The 15,413-nt window shown below is 31.3% G+C and overlaps 3 protein-coding genes across 4 annotated transcripts in view; all 3 read right to left on the bottom strand.

Annotated features, from left to right (window-relative positions):
- The window catches only part of LOC145330051 (uncharacterized), a 14,435-nt gene extending 10,365 nt beyond the window's left edge, over window positions 1-4,070 (bottom strand). Inside the window, exons 1-2 of the mRNA XM_080174589.1 lie at window positions 4,009-4,070; window positions 2,978-3,040 (exon numbers count right to left, since the gene is read on the bottom strand). Of these exons, the coding sequence (XP_080030715.1) occupies window positions 2,978-3,040; window positions 4,009-4,057 (112 nt within the window). The 5' untranslated portion in view covers window positions 4,058-4,070. The remainder of the gene's footprint in view (window positions 1-2,977; window positions 3,041-4,008) is intronic.
- A 3,491-nt stretch (window positions 4,071-7,561) lies between these two features.
- Window positions 7,562-11,820, bottom strand: LOC145330807 (JNK1/MAPK8-associated membrane protein). The gene is made up of 8 exons (XM_080175473.1): window positions 11,401-11,820; window positions 11,011-11,073; window positions 10,557-10,835; window positions 10,108-10,280; window positions 9,597-9,760; window positions 9,060-9,205; window positions 8,680-8,781; window positions 7,562-8,180 (listed from the first exon to the last, which is right to left on the bottom strand). Exons 1-8 carry the CDS (start codon window positions 11,496-11,498, stop codon window positions 8,060-8,062), a joined length of 1,146 nt encoding a protein of 381 aa, XP_080031599.1. The 5' UTR covers window positions 11,499-11,820; the 3' UTR covers window positions 7,562-8,059.
- A 1,350-nt stretch (window positions 11,821-13,170) lies between these two features.
- Grip163 (gamma-tubulin complex component 6) overlaps window positions 13,171-15,413 on the bottom strand; it is a 29,594-nt gene continuing 27,351 nt past the window's right edge. For both annotated transcript variants that reach the window (XM_080175284.1, XM_080175283.1), the window contains exons 39-40: window positions 14,403-14,460; window positions 13,171-13,373 (exon numbers count right to left, since the gene is read on the bottom strand). In XM_080175284.1, the coding sequence (XP_080031410.1) occupies window positions 13,254-13,373; window positions 14,403-14,460 (178 nt within the window). In that variant the 3' untranslated portion in view covers window positions 13,171-13,253. The remainder of the gene's footprint in view (window positions 13,374-14,402; window positions 14,461-15,413) is intronic.

Genomic DNA, 15,413 nt, shown 5'->3' on the forward strand with positions numbered 1-15,413 from the left:
AATCTAAAGTTTACATACAGATTTCTTATTTATTTTCTGTGTGTATATGTAGGGAGGGAGGGGACAATGGGCTGTTTATTATAATAGTCCCCAAATTCACCAAATAGCGTTTTCTTATTTGTAGTCATAACAATTTGTGGGACTTTTGTTGAATTTTGATTGGTTGTTTTATTAGTTGAGTGTCCAAACGTTTCACTAATTGTAATTTTGCAATTTTGTGTATTAGCATTGAGAATGTACATTAATTTCTCGGCCATTGTCTAATCCCTATAAATCTTTGATATGTAAGACTTTCATTTTATTTTCAATTTACTTGAAAGGAAGCATTTTCTATCTTAAACAATACAAATTCTACTTGTCTTTTTTTAATAAGTATGAAAGCACCTTTGGTAAAAGGTTGCTTAATTAAAGGGTGATGGGAGTAAATAATGCTAACAAATTAAATAAGAATATATATTTGAACTAGGAAACCACATAATTTAAAAAAAACTTATAGCTCTAATAAGTTCAGATGTGGATATAAGTGGGGCATTCCCCTCTCCCCCCCCCCCCCCCCCCAATAAAAAGGTGAAATGGTTCAGATAATAGCTTAGACATTTAGGGATAATCTTTATTTAAAACTTTTCTTTACTTTTAGTTTAAATGAACATGTGTTGGAAATAAGTAGATAAATAAATTACTTTTATATCTTAAAAAATTGTTATTTTTTGATAGACCCAGTATCTTCAGGGCTTAAAAAAACAAACTTCGCATAGCTTCGCATACACAGGGTAAAGTTGTCTGATATTATACATACATCTAATATCACCATGTAAGAGGATTTGCTTGGACTTTTTTGGTCTTAAAAGATCTGGAACCAAACGTAAAATTTTCATTAGAAGAAAATTGTCTATTTTACAGAAATCGGGTATGCTAAGAAAACCATCTACAATTACAACAAAAAATGAAGATTTGACTTCTTTTAAAGGCTAAACGTATAAATTATTACATACTGATTCCAAAAATATATAATACTTAAAAATAGCTTTAAAAATAAAGGGTCCACGATGATTTGAAATGTAGTTTAGTTGACCTTAAAAATAGTTGTTTACAATGATGAAAAGGAACTTAATTCCATACCTCTGGTATAATTACACATAAAATTCTTATTTTTCATAGTAAAGAGCTAATTCTTTCGGCTTTATTTCCAAAAACTTGTGTATATTACTAAACAATTGTTTAAAAGTGTATTTTCCAAAATGTAAAAAACGATTTTTTGTCACCCGTGGAACATAGTGCTGGGTATTTCTCCCTCTCCAGAGCTGGATCTTTAAATCGTTTTTATAGTGCACTGAATCGGGGCGATTTAGAGGTGAACCGTAGGTGCGCTGGTGGTTAGCCACAGCGCGCCTATAAAACATGGATTTTTATAAGATTTTCGGCGCGGTGTTGTTAAATCGCCTGCGCACACACTAAAATATCGATACGTGCCGATACAATTTTTTAACTTAAACTGGGTCAGTACGGTGTTTTATATAAAAAAAATATAAAATTTATTTTAAAAATAACTATAAAATGTTTTCACGATAGTTTTGCAATAAAATATTAAACTAATTTTAAAAAAATATTTATTTATTAAATATGAATCACCCCAATTTAGCGCGGCAATGCCACTAGTTGATTACCATTGCCGCGCCGGTTCGGCGCAACTGACCGCGCTGAATCGCCCATGCCATTTCAATTTAAAGATTGGTATTTAATAATTTGATGGCGCGCTGAATGAATCGCCCCGGTTTAAATCACCTATAAACGATTTAAAGATCCAGCTCAGTTAAAAATGTTTGCACGCCCTTGAACAAGAATGAAAACCATGCATCTTTATAAAGTAAAAACACATTGAATACTAAGATTCTTAGATAGTACCCTACTGTTGGAATTATTATGAAAAGTTTGAAATCGATGTACATCCCCAATGATGATACACAAAATTACCCCTTCTGTAGATTACAATTATTGGTTAAAATGTTTGGACACTCAACTTTCAGAACCAAACAATCAAAATTTAATAATAAGTCCCCAAAGTTGTCAAGTCAATGAATAAGAAAAAGTTATTATAAGACTTTGGGGACTAAAGTAATAAACAGCCCAATGCCCCCTCCCTCCCAAACTACTATACTGCTTTTTCCAGAGAGAGTGAGAGGGGACAGTGTGTATAATACAAAAGTCCCCAAAGTTTTATAAAAATGTTTTCTAATTCCTTGGCTTTTCAACTTTAGGGGGCTTTAGTTAATTTTGATTAGTTGTTTCATTGAGTTGAGTGTTTAAACGTTTCAACCAATAATTGTGAAATGAAGTTCTGTAGGTTAAAAAAACCCGCGAAAAATACACCAAAACCACATGAAGGAGTGGTTAGAGGTGAATTGTACATAAGAGTAAAGTTGCTTAAAATTTAAAAATATGAAATTGTTCTTTTGGTGTTGAAACTGTAAAATGAAGTTTGGTAGTAATTTAAAAAAAAAAATCCGCGAAAAATACACTAAAAGCACATGAAGGAGTGGTCAGAGGTTAATTATACATAAAAGCAAAGTTGCTTAAGATTTAAAAATATGAAATTGTTCTTTTGGTGTTGAAACTGTAAAATGAAGTTTGGTGGTAATTTTTAAAAAATCCGCGAAAAATACACCAAAAGCACATGAAGGAGTGGTCAGAGGTTAATTGTACATAAAAGCAAAGTTGCTTAAAATTAAAAAATATGAATTTGTTCTTTTGATGTTGAAACTGTAAAATGAAGTTTAGTAGTAATTGAAAAAAAAATCCGCGAAAATTCCCCCAAAACTGAGTATACACGAATAAGCAAACTTTTAGTTTTTGCATAGATAGACATTTCATGTTTTACAATTTTTTCTCTAAAACCAATAGTTTTTGAGTTATTGAATTTTGAACCGTTTTGGCCAATTCTGGCCCACTGTGCAATCGAATCTAATAAACTATCTGTTACCATGTGTTCCATCATCGCAGGCACATTTTACATTGGAGGTAGCATGCCATGGACAACACAGACCTACAAACAATAAACATAACTTATTACTGGATTAATGGATTTATTATTACTTGGATATCACACCACTTTATAATGTACTCTAATAAAGTTAAACTTGTAGATACACATAACATAGCTACAATAACGATCTTCCCCTCATTATTAATATATCCGAAATGACTGATAAATGACAGGGAAATTAGCAAATTGACGAAAAATGTCACAATATCCATGTATATTCTACATCCATTTTGCTTTGATTTAGGTCTATATGTCTAGAACACTTATTCGAGGGACATTTGTAAAAGAAAAATAAAAAATGTCTGACCATTTTCAAACTTTGTAAAATTGTTCATTGTATACAAAACAATAATGTTTATATTACTGCATTATAAAATAATCGTTATGCATAAACCAGTATGCTATTTTTACACCATAATTCATATACTTTTGCTTAAAGTAGACAAAATGATGTATCGCATTTTTGTAATATCGCAAAATAATACGGGAATAAGTTTCCAAATTATTCTGTCAATATAATGATCTTATGGTAAAGTTTGTAATTTCTAACGTCTTCATTCACGGTTGGAAGAGGGAGAACATTTCAAGTTTCGCCATGTGATCGCCAATTGCATGATTAATTGGAATACACATAAAAACCCTAGGGGTGTAGCCACTAATATGACATAGAATTAATTAGAAACTGCTGGAAATGATAATATTTTTTATCTTTTAATAGTTATTTCTCGTATCGTATTATAAACGGCTTTCCGCGGATATAGAATGTACAATTATAAGATTAAAACTAGTTTTTTTAGCCCCGTTGTACCGAAGGCACCGGCTAAAAAAACTAGTTTTAATCTAATGATTGTACATTTCTATATTCGTAGAAAACTGGATATAATACGATGCTAGACATAGTTTTTTTTCTATTCATAAGAACCGGTTCCTATCCACCGGATTCAAATAAATACGAGAAAATATCTTACTGTAAGCGGTTGCTACTAAGCAAGAAAGCAATATTAATCGCCTCCACATTTCTTATGTATCTAAAATATATTACAAAATTATAATAACATGGGTGACTAATTCAATATTAAAATGTTATAATCGTTATACAACCTAATACAGATAGCTTTCCGCGGATATTAAGATGAAAAATTATTATAATAAAATCAGTTTTGTTAGCACCAAGGGATCGAAGGCTCGTGATAACAAAACTGGTATTAATTTGATATTTTTTATTTCATTATTTTTGTAAAAAGGGCTGTAATACGATGTTATACAAGATTTTTCAGTTTGGCTGAGAACCGGTTGCAATATTAATAAAACTAAAAAATATAATGATTTGATACTGCTTTGCCTATGAATATAAGAGTTAAGTTTCTCTAAGCATAAAACTAAATTTAAACATGTTTGTCCCACTTAATTAGAAAAGAAACTGATGTCTTACGACTACTTAATTTCTTAGAAACAGGCAAACACACAAACTCCTTCCACACATACACACACACAAACACACGTATCTCACAGTTAAATCCAAGTTGAGATTAATTAAATTGATTTTTCAGTATGGCTTCGAAACCGATTAATATTCGCTAGATTGGAACCGGTCACCAGTCATACTGAAAAATAATGTATAGCATGTATTACAGAAAATTTTTCACGAATATTGAGATAAAAATCATAAAATAAATTGTAATAGCCAAGCCTTCGGGGCTAAAACAACTGGTATTAAAAATTCCAGCTGTGCCTTACAAAAAGGTAATAACATTATTGAATATTTAAAACCTGTGATACTCGAAAATTATTATTGTTCGTTTATAAAATTTGTTGAGTCCATTAAAATTGCACTGTGAGTTTCTAACCAACAAACACATATTTAAGCAACATGCAACAACTTCTTCGTGATATTATGTATGCAGCAATTATGATCCAATCTACGTAACACATTTTTCCATACACATCAAAATTTAACCGGAACATCATTTAGTCTTTAAAATTGAATCAATTATGTTTTAGAGATTTTTAAAGCGTTTGTTTGACGGTCTGTTAGTTTACCCATCTGTGAGTAATGCTTCCAGAAAGTATTTTGGTGAGTAATGTATGAACTTATGAAAATTGAGTTTGGATTTATTTTGTTTTCATCTGATGACTGAATGTTTTTCCTTTTTTTTTCTGTCAGTTTACGCCTTAATATATTCATGAAAAATTTACTAAATCTCTATATAATATTACATCTATAAGGTATATGTAGGTAGATGAAATCAAGATTACACTGGATCACTTTAATGGCTTCCTATTAACCAGAAATGGACTTTTGAAAAAGAAAACAGTGATGAAATTCCAACAATGTGGAGTTTAACTTATAACATTAAACATTTACCAAGTTTTGAAATTCAATTGATTAAATATCTGCTGGATTAATCCGGTTCTCAGTTATACTGAAAAATTATGTACAGCATCGTAATATAGACAACTTCATCCCCTCAGAGCTAACAAAACTGGTTTTAATCTTAAAATTTTTCATTTTAATATCCGCGGAAAGCTGACTATTATCTTAAATTCAAGAAAGTCTGTTATTTTAAGGGATCATAAGTTAAACAGGAAAAAAAATGGTGAGAATATTTTGATAATCTGCAAGAACACCAGAAGATAAAAAGGGGATTAACTTTTGATAATCCTGTTTAGATTTACATATGACTAGAATTAGATCTCATGAATATGCTATGTTAATTATAATAATGATAACAACATATTTAAAGCTAAGTATCTTATCTAAATCTTAAAAACTGTCTCCCTTTAAATTTTTATAAATATTTGCGACAAACGAAAAAGCCTAAACCTTACTAAAACATAAATATAAAAGCAAAATAGCTTTAAGCCAGCCCGGGACCGGGGAAGTTTTCTTTTAAAGAGGGATCTTAATCAGTTCTGCAATTGTCGAAATCTTAAGCTACAGACAAAAAATATATAATTTGATTACATAATCTCAGGAAGGGACATTTCCTATAGTATATAAAGGTAGCAAAAGTCTAGGGCCCGAGTCACTCTTATCAAAACGTCCTGAACAGGGAAAGAAGGATAGATCATACTAGAGTTGGCTCGATACAACTATCTCGTATCATTTAAGAATATATGATTAATCTTAAATAAACTTTAATTGAAGTTTTATTAAACAATATGATTTACATTTATAATAATTATTTCTCGCATCGTATTATAAACAGCTTTCCGCGGATATAGAATGTATTATGTACAATTATGATTGTACATATTTATATTAGTAGAAAGCTGGATATAATACGATGCTAGACATAGTTTTTTCATATGGATGAGAACAGGTTCTTATCCACCGGATTCGAATGAATACGAGAAATGTTAGGTATTATGAAAACTATATAAATATTTGTATTTAATTATCTTAGTAAGCATTTTTAAGCAATTATAAATCATTAAACAATTTATATACAAAAACAATTTTATTTAATGAATTTTAAAATTACATAAATACTTATTCTTACAAAAAAACGACATTCAATAAAATGGGTTTAAAACCAACGCATAAATTGCTTTATAGTTTTTTTTTATATCTTAACGTTTTTTGCCTGTTTTGCTAAAAAATGGTTTATAACGAAAATCCACCGCCACTCATAGAAAGCAACTTCTATAACATCGCGGTTTCTAGAATTCTGAGCGGCTTGGAGGAAGAATCAGCCACCTTCATCAGCAGCCGCAGATTAACTTTCATGGGCCTTTGAGGCGTACGAAACTAAGTCTTAAAGATCCCAAATGATCAAGGAGCAACAACCTTCCCATATATTTATTACATACTTAACAGCGAAGCTATTCTATAATTAGGGTCTGTCCGTACGTAACAGACAGATAGCTCTTTTCGTTAATTTAAACTGGTTAGAATTGTCCTATCGAATCCAAACTTTGCATGGTGATTCCTGTAGTAGTCAGGTACGTAGCAACTGTATAATCGTTCCCAGAATGTCCGTACGTCCATTTTAAACATGTTGATTTTTATCTTTTTTAACAACGAATTTGTATGCGATAAAATCATCCGATTGATCTGATTTCTGAAATACTGATTCTTAGGACAACAAATAACAATGTTAAAAGCGAAGCATCTCTATAATTAAGTCCTAAAAATGTAACTATGTCCTTAAACAATATCTGTAGTTAAGCTGTTTCCTAACAAATTTACTCACAATTTTGTTTCGACTTTTATTCATTTTATTTATTTTCTAATTATTCAGTTCTGACACTGCTTTTAATGATATTGTCATCCTTGTTCTTTTTTATGTCGATGAAAACAGCAGGAAACCGATCTTTATGTGCATATAAATAAGATTTATGATCCCTATCCCATTTATATTAATTTTTGCGGAAGCTCACCTATTTTGAATGGGACAGAAAAATAGCCTAAAATAATTCAAAGAATTAAATTGAAAATAGCCATATTCCTTCTAGGGACCTATGTGATGCTGTTATTGAAATCTTAAGCTACAGAAAAAAACGTTACTAATAATAAGATTTATCATTATGTATAGCTTTATAGAACACGCCAAATGCTTTCTAAATTCAATAAATACTTTTTAATGACAACAAAAAATTTATTCAAGAACAACTATCTTTACATAATTCATTCTAAACAAAAAAAATCAATGTGCGTAACTAGGACAGATACCCAAACCCTTATTGAAAAAAAATTGAAATATTATATGGGGGGAGGGTTCAGTTTTCTTGATAATATGTTATGATAAAACTTCCAAAATCTTTTAATAATACAAATACTCTATTACTAAGGTGTTCCGCAAAATTATTTTACTCGATTATTTCATACTTTTCTGTTCCAATTATTTTTTCACATAAAGTAACAAACTTACAGTTTTCTTACATTTCTTCAACACTAAGGGTTTTTTATTAAATGTAGTTATGAGAAATAACTGATATAAGAGTCATCTTATTTTTTTTCACTGTTCACTATTCAAATCAGAAGTCCCGAAAAAGTATTTGAAAACAGATTTTTCCTCATTGGTCTTCATATATTTTATTAATTTTGACAGGGTTTGTAAATTTGGCAGTGCAGATGTAGAAAGCTGCAGGACATGGAACCAGTGCCAGCAGGCTGTAGTGGGCTGTACTGCTTAAACTAAAATTATTTAGCTTCATTAAATTGTGGTGCAAATTAAGGTAGAAAAGTTGCTTTCCCTCAAAAAACCTAGCGAACACTAAGACCCTCAACTATTTTAAAAAAAAAAGATAGAAAAAATCTTAACATGTGAAATAAATAATTGGGATAGGAGTTACTTTTCCTACTTAACCCTGCGGTGCCTATACCTACGGTGTCATAAACCAGTAGGTACACAATATAACATAACCTAACCTGGCTTAAAGTAATAAACACAAAAACGAAAACTAAACAACATTTTCTTAAAGTAAGGGAGGGTAATCTTTGTGCTTCACTGCAGAGAAGCTGCCGTGAAAACAGTAGGTAATTTAAAATGAAAAATGCTTGATCTTTCTCTACCGGTTTCAAACTTTAAATGGTGTTTTCTTGGACGATTAGGCAAAACAATCAAGTCCCTAGTGCATGCATATCAAGCATACTGTTCTTAGAAATTTTATTTTCAACACAATTGAATGAAAACCTTGTAATAATGGATATGATGGCAAATGCATGCAGCATCCAGTGACCCAGCACAATGATTATATTTCTGGTATCTGTTACAGTTGAGAGGAACAGGTTCCTGCACAAAATATCAAAATTATCTTTATGAATTTGTTAATTATTAATCAAAAGACACTTAAATACAGTGGCGTGCACAGAGATACCCCTGATGGTGTAAAGCCTTGTTGGGGTTAATAAATGACCAGACAGTTCACTCCAAATATAATTTTAGGGGGATGTTGACTACTTAAATGAATGTTTAAAGATAACATGGACTTTAAAAAATGAGTTAAAATTAAAGAATCTATCTGTAAAGAATCTAACTAAAAACATGACAAGATAATTTCAAATTTTTTCCTAATGGATTGATCAAGTTTGAATGCATAATGTCCGGCTGATGAAATCAAACTTAGGATCAATATTATGTATGGATAACTGTAGTAGATTAATCCTCCTAAGCACAACATATTTTTTATACCATAATCAATAGTTGTAACGAACAAAAATATTTACTTTTGGGGGGCAACACATCTTAATAAAGACGACCTTTTAATCTGACCCCCAAATATTATGTTAGATTTATTTCGCTTGTTTGATATACCTTATTCAGCGTGATGAAATAATAATAACAAGTTGGTACTTTGGTAGGTACTGTTTCTTATTCAAGAAATCTTTCAATTTTCTTTTACATATCATAGATCTTTCATGTTTAGACTAGCGGCTGCACCCGTAGCATCTAAGTCAGAAAGCCCAGTAAAAAAGCTAAAAATAAAAACCAAAAGCCATAACAGGATCTACATAAACCATCTTTAAAATTGAGAGCTTTATCAGTTCTTAGTTGGCGAAATCTTAACATACAAACAAAAAATTTTTACTTTATATAATAGGATTATGTGCTAATATCTCTGGAAAGATATTCAACCTAGCTACAAAAATTGATTTACTCAAAAAAAATTCCTCAAAACCATTTCTGCAAAATATGTATGTTCCTAGAATAGTATGTATAAGCATGTAGATGGGAAGGAAATATAGCGCGGCATACACTGCGCGTCTTCCACGACCTTGTCAGGATTAGAAAAATGTTAGCACTTGTTTATTTTTTTAAAGAATATTTTTCGATATTCTATTGTGTTTTTTTACACCTTGACGTCATTAAAGTATTCAATGATTGTTTTGATAAAACTTTTTTTTACACTTTTAAGCTTTTCAATAAATTATAATGTATTGATATATATTTATATTTATATTTCATGTTAACAGCTAAGATTAGGTACTTGCTATCGTTCATGCATAGTACCCTTATGACCAAGACATAGCTTTTCTAAAAAAACAATACTAAAATAATCAAAAATAAGCCTTCGGACTACAATTTCTTGTCAAAAAAAGTGCATACTATTTTCTATCCTGCCTGGCAATAATTTACTTGACAACCATGGCCTAACAATTACCAGAGCCAACAGATTTAGTCCAAAGAACAGGTAGACAATAGAGAACAGAGGATAGACAACTTCATGGGTACAGTAAAGCTTCTCCTCATAGTTGGGTGTGGGGTTGTGCAGCACGGGATACCAGTCAGATAATCTTTTATCAAGTTCATTAGATTATGGCAAAACAGAATGGTAATCTCTTAGGGAGGGAGGAGACATAAGACTGTAAACTAATACATTCTCACTGAAAATCTTAAAAGGGTAAAATTGGATTTTTTCACCAATAATTTTAATCTATGTACATAAGGAGTAAATTCAAAATTGTGATCAGCCATGAATCGGACGAAATAATGAAAAGACTGTTCTTTTACAAATTAATTTAAAAAGCCTAGCTAAGCATTAAATTAAATAATAAAACTAATGAACTTTCCTTTTAACACCACAGGAGTGCAATGAAAAAGCTCCAATTGGTTCAAACAGCAGAATACTAACAACAGCCGAGACACACGTCTCAATAAAAGCAGAAACATGAACCAGTATAATCTCCTTGGTCAGCTTATTTCTTTTGGCGGCAAAATCTACGGATACCCAGTGAGAGAGGAGGGTGATAAGGAAGATGAATGCCAGGTACAGGTAGTCGTACAGCTCAGGTTCCTCGGTACAAGCAACACATTCAGAGGATTGCATAGGCTCCGCCACGTGGTACCCTCTGCATAGATAAAAAATATACACATTTTCTTAATTTCTTCTAAATGCTTGAAAATAACGACGAAAACTTGTTAGCGCACAAAACCTAATTCAATTAAAATGAAACTGAAAATAGAAATGAAACTATATCTTTTTTTAGCATTGATTATTGAGGAATTAAAAATATGTATATTTTCCTGGGACACGCTCCACATGCGCTGTAATTTCCTTGTTCTAGCTGGATCCTCCCACAGTATTTACCTGGCAAAGAATCATTACTATCATTTCCACTAGCGGCTGCGCAGCAGCTTCTAGGTTATATGTATATGATGTGGTGGGGTAAGCAGAAAAATAGCCTTAATCCTTAAAAAAAAAAATAGCTTAAAACTACCCCATGAGTGAAAAAAAATATTAGGGGGGTGGGATTTATCTTAGAAGGGTGCTGTTACCATTCCCCAAAATAGTCACAACCCCTTCCCGGACTTTGAAAGAGCGAGGCAGTGAATAAAATACTACTATTTAATAATACAAATCATCAAATATAATCCTGTTTTTGCTTTGCTTCTATAGAATATAAAGTAATGATTCCTGGGCATAAAGCTGGAGTCGAAGCCTCTCCGTGATTCCAATTATATCCTCCAACGTTTGATATTGAAAAAATCACGGAAATTATTTGAAGTTTCATTGTTAAACTTTTCTATATCACATAAAAAAAAATTAAGTTTATTTTATCTAAAGCTGAAAACTCGCAAGTTTTTAACTTTTTGAAACTTTCTCTGAAAAATATAAATTCACGAAGGTTGACAAAAAAATTAATTTGTCTTTAGTGCTAAGAATATGATAATTTCAAAAAATTGTCTTTTTTTCACTTTTTCCCAATATGTGATTTAATAGATCTATAAATTTTGTTAACACGGCCAACTCTGTAAGCTTTGATATTCTTGAGGTGCTTTGTAAATGTGTGCTGGCTAAACTTTGTTTCTAGACGCACTGTTTTCTTGCAGATTTGCCTTCAAGTTTTTAATTGTCAATAAACTCTCATAGTCTTGTGAAGGGAGGTGGTTCATGTGCCACTTTTTGAAACCAAGTCGAAGCAACTAAGCCAAAAAAGGTGTTACAGAACTTGCCAGTTCCTTAAATGTTGTTCAGTATGGATCTTTTAAAAACAGACGGAGAATTTACAACTTTCTACTATAATATTTAAACAATTATCACTAAATTTGACAAATTGTCATGGACAGAAGACCACCCTCGCCAGTAAATCCCTTTACTGAAAACTAAAGTTATTATTTTTGTTTATTGATTATTTCCTTGATAATTGTCTAAATAATCTTCTGTCCCCGATCAAGTTTTTCCACTGAAAAAAATACAGCTTTAATTCAAGTTTTTGCTTTGAGGGTTTTTGAGAAAGACTTTTAAAAGTTCTCTTCTGTTTTACAAAAATAAAATGGAACATAATAAAACAAAGAAAGCAAAAAATAACGATTTATCACTTTTTAAAATGAAGCTTTTACTCATACCTAAAACCGGTTGAAAAAAAAGACATGCTACTAGCCCCCTTGGATAGCTCTGGCCCTACTAGTCCCTATCCCTGTGGGGCTCTTCTAACCCTTACTCCCAACTTAATCTAATTTAAGCATACACACAAAAATTTTGTAGTCCACAAGCGATTTCAAGAAAATCACAAAATTCAGTATTAAATAAGAAAATAATTACCCTGACACAACACAGTTCAGCTGCCAATAAATCCTTAAAATCCAGGAAGGTAAATATTCTTTCCAAAACATCATCATTCAAATCAACAATTGTTATTGGCATTTTTATGGCAGGCAATTTCCCGCCAGAAATCAAAGAGGAAAATTTGTACGCACATGTAGGGCAAAATATCCCCTTGTCATATTTTTTACATTATTATACAAGTCTGAAATCAATTTTTTTAACTTATTTATTATAATCAAATCATAAATCTAGTTTGGATAAAATACTATATCTAAATTACTTACAATACACAGCCTAGAATAAGGGTAACTGGTAAATAAGACTTTATAAAAGAATAATTTTCTTAAAATTAAAATATCACATAAATAATGATTCATATAACTATACTATACATTAACATAGCTTAATTAATAACACTATTTTAATTAGGTTAGATAATGATTTAATTAATTGCTATATAATAATTAGTGGAACCTAATAGGAAGGTGGGGGAGAGGGGTGAGTTGAACCATCTCGTAATCAGCTAATATTTGGCACTTAAGATAAAATTTCTTAAAGATCTAGGTATTCTTTAACAAAAATATTTTAATGTTTGCAATATTGTTTTCTAACTGTTTAATATTTCTTTTAATTAATAATTAATTAATAATTTAATTATAGTAATAGCTCAGCATTATTAGCTCCCATCTAACTTTGAGCACATACAAGACTATATTCACATTCATGGTAATGAGTTGATAGTGGTTGAAGAATTAGATCCTGATGAGATTACAGAGAGTGAGGAAGAGCTGTCGAGACTGGTTGTGTAGTATCCGTTAAAATTCAATCTTGTTAACAAATCCTGAATCAAGGGGTTCAATTATTTAAAAAATTGTAATATAAGGAGAAAATGGGAAGGGGATTTATTGACTTAAAGTGATAAAATTAAACTTGGAATTGAGATAGGAACAAATTCTTTGGCTAACCCTTCTCATAATTCCATTTATTATGATTCTTTTTAGAAAGGGGGGAGGCGGATGTGCCACTTTTTGAAACTAAAAGTAAAACGTGCATGATCTCAGCCCATAAAAGAGTTACAGCTCAAAACTTCGGCACAGCAGTTGCTTTTGTGGAGAACAGTATGAAACTGTGAAGAAACGGCGGCGGAACCGCCCCTCCCGCCGAAAATCGCCATTTCCAGCCAAATTTGTATGAGAAAAAAAATTTATCTTAGATGATTGAGAACTGTCTATTTTGGCGAAAAAAGGCAATAAGAATTCGGCGGGAAACGGTGGTTTTCAGCGGGAGCGGCAGTTTCGCCGCCGTTTCTTCACAGTTCCATATTGTTCTCCACAAAAGCAACTGCTGTGCCGAATTTTAGAGCTGTAACTCTTTTTATGGGCTGAGATCATGCACGTTTTACTTTTGGATTCAAAAAGTGGCACATCCGCCTCCCCAATTTTAATTTATTTTTTGCCTCACTTTTAAGAGAATTTTTATCTTTCTTGATATTTAGAACAAAAAATTTGCTATGCGTTCTAATGTTATTTTTATATTTTCATGATATTCTTGATTTTATTATTAAATACCAACTAACCTAAGTCCTAACACCTGGTCCTACATACCAAAGGATATTTTTCTATTTTAAATACTATAAATTACATGTCTACTGTAAAATGGCATATATGTGGTGAGAATTAGAAACTCACTCATTTTACAAAAGTAAATGAGTTAAAAATTAAGATCTTCATCGATTTGTTAATAAAATCAAGCAAACTTTAAATATAAAAAAATACGCATAACGTATGAAATATTCTTTGAAAAAAATTGAAAAGTAACAAAAAGGCTTCAAACTTCTGAGGGGAATGATTGTGAAATACTGTAACTTTACCTGAAAATGAGTGTCATATCCCCTGACCATCAGTTTTGTTACCAGGTTGAAAAAGAACCTTAAAAAGATTTTATACGTAAATTATGGAGGTTATTATTAACAAAGAAACTTACATTTTCTTTTAAAAATAGCTCCTCTTTTAAACTCTCTAAAAAATGTGTAAAATGTAAACAGCCAACTTATAGATAGTCAAGAAGGACAAAACAAAGAGGCATGACAACATCCATAGTAAGAAAAGCACAAAAATCATCGATGGACATTCGGACAAACTGAATCATAGAGCAAAATTAACAGGAGAGGTGAAGAAAAAGATAAGGATGAGATGATTTACATTCTATGTTTATATAACAGCTGAGAAAAACACCCTTCCCCCATAGCATTACGGACGAATAGACAAAGTGAATTATAGAGCAGCTTTGCTCCTAAAAATAAGGGAGGAGAAGTTTGTACACTTATAGGAAATGAAAATTCAGTACTAAATTTTGCCCTGAATTGTTGGACTTGCTTTTGAAGTTATCGACCGAATTCTTTTTGTAAGCTCTCTTGTAAGATTGGATCTACCTGTAAAACTTTCAAAGTTGATTTTTTGAATTTCCTTCAAGAGGCTAGTGGGGCAAAAGACCCCCCAACACTAAAATTTTAAGTTTTGGGCGTATTTTTTAAGATATCGAGCTAATTTTTTAAATGGAACCTTTTATTACATAAATGAGTTGATTAGCCACCCCATATTACATTTTTGCACTTTACTTCTAGGGGCTTGTAAGCTCAAAACGTATAAATTTTGTATTTTGGGGGGTTGTTTTACCCCTAAAGCCCCTAGAAGGATAGTGCGTAAATGAAATCTGTAGTTACTACTTATTTCAGTTATGTGAAAATAGTTTCCAATAAAAAATCAGCTCCATATCTTTAAAAATAAGTTCAGTACTTAAAATTTTAGTGTTTGGAGGGGTCTTTTGCCCCACTAGCCCATTGAAGGAAAGTCCCAAAATTCAATTTTCAAAGTTTTATAGG

Source organism: Acartia tonsa, chromosome 10 (assembly GCF_053477335.1).
Source record: "Acartia tonsa isolate MP-2025a chromosome 10, ASM5347733v1, whole genome shotgun sequence".
Classification (NCBI taxonomy): domain Eukaryota; kingdom Metazoa; phylum Arthropoda; class Copepoda; order Calanoida; family Acartiidae; genus Acartia; species Acartia tonsa.

Bases quoted from the DNA above. Each gene is read 5' to 3' on its own strand.
- LOC145330807 (XM_080175473.1), bottom strand. From the start codon at position 11,498: ATGAAACTTCAAATAATTTCCGTGATTTTTTCAATATCAAACGTTGGA. The intron at 11,074-11,400 runs AATCATTACTTT...TTCTTTGCCAGG, and splicing joins ACTCCAGCTTTATGCCCAGG to TAAATACTGTGGGAGGATCC. The intron at 10,836-11,010 runs GAAAATATACAT...TTATCTATGCAG, and splicing joins GCATGTGGAGCGTGTCCCAG to AGGGTACCACGTGGCGGAGC.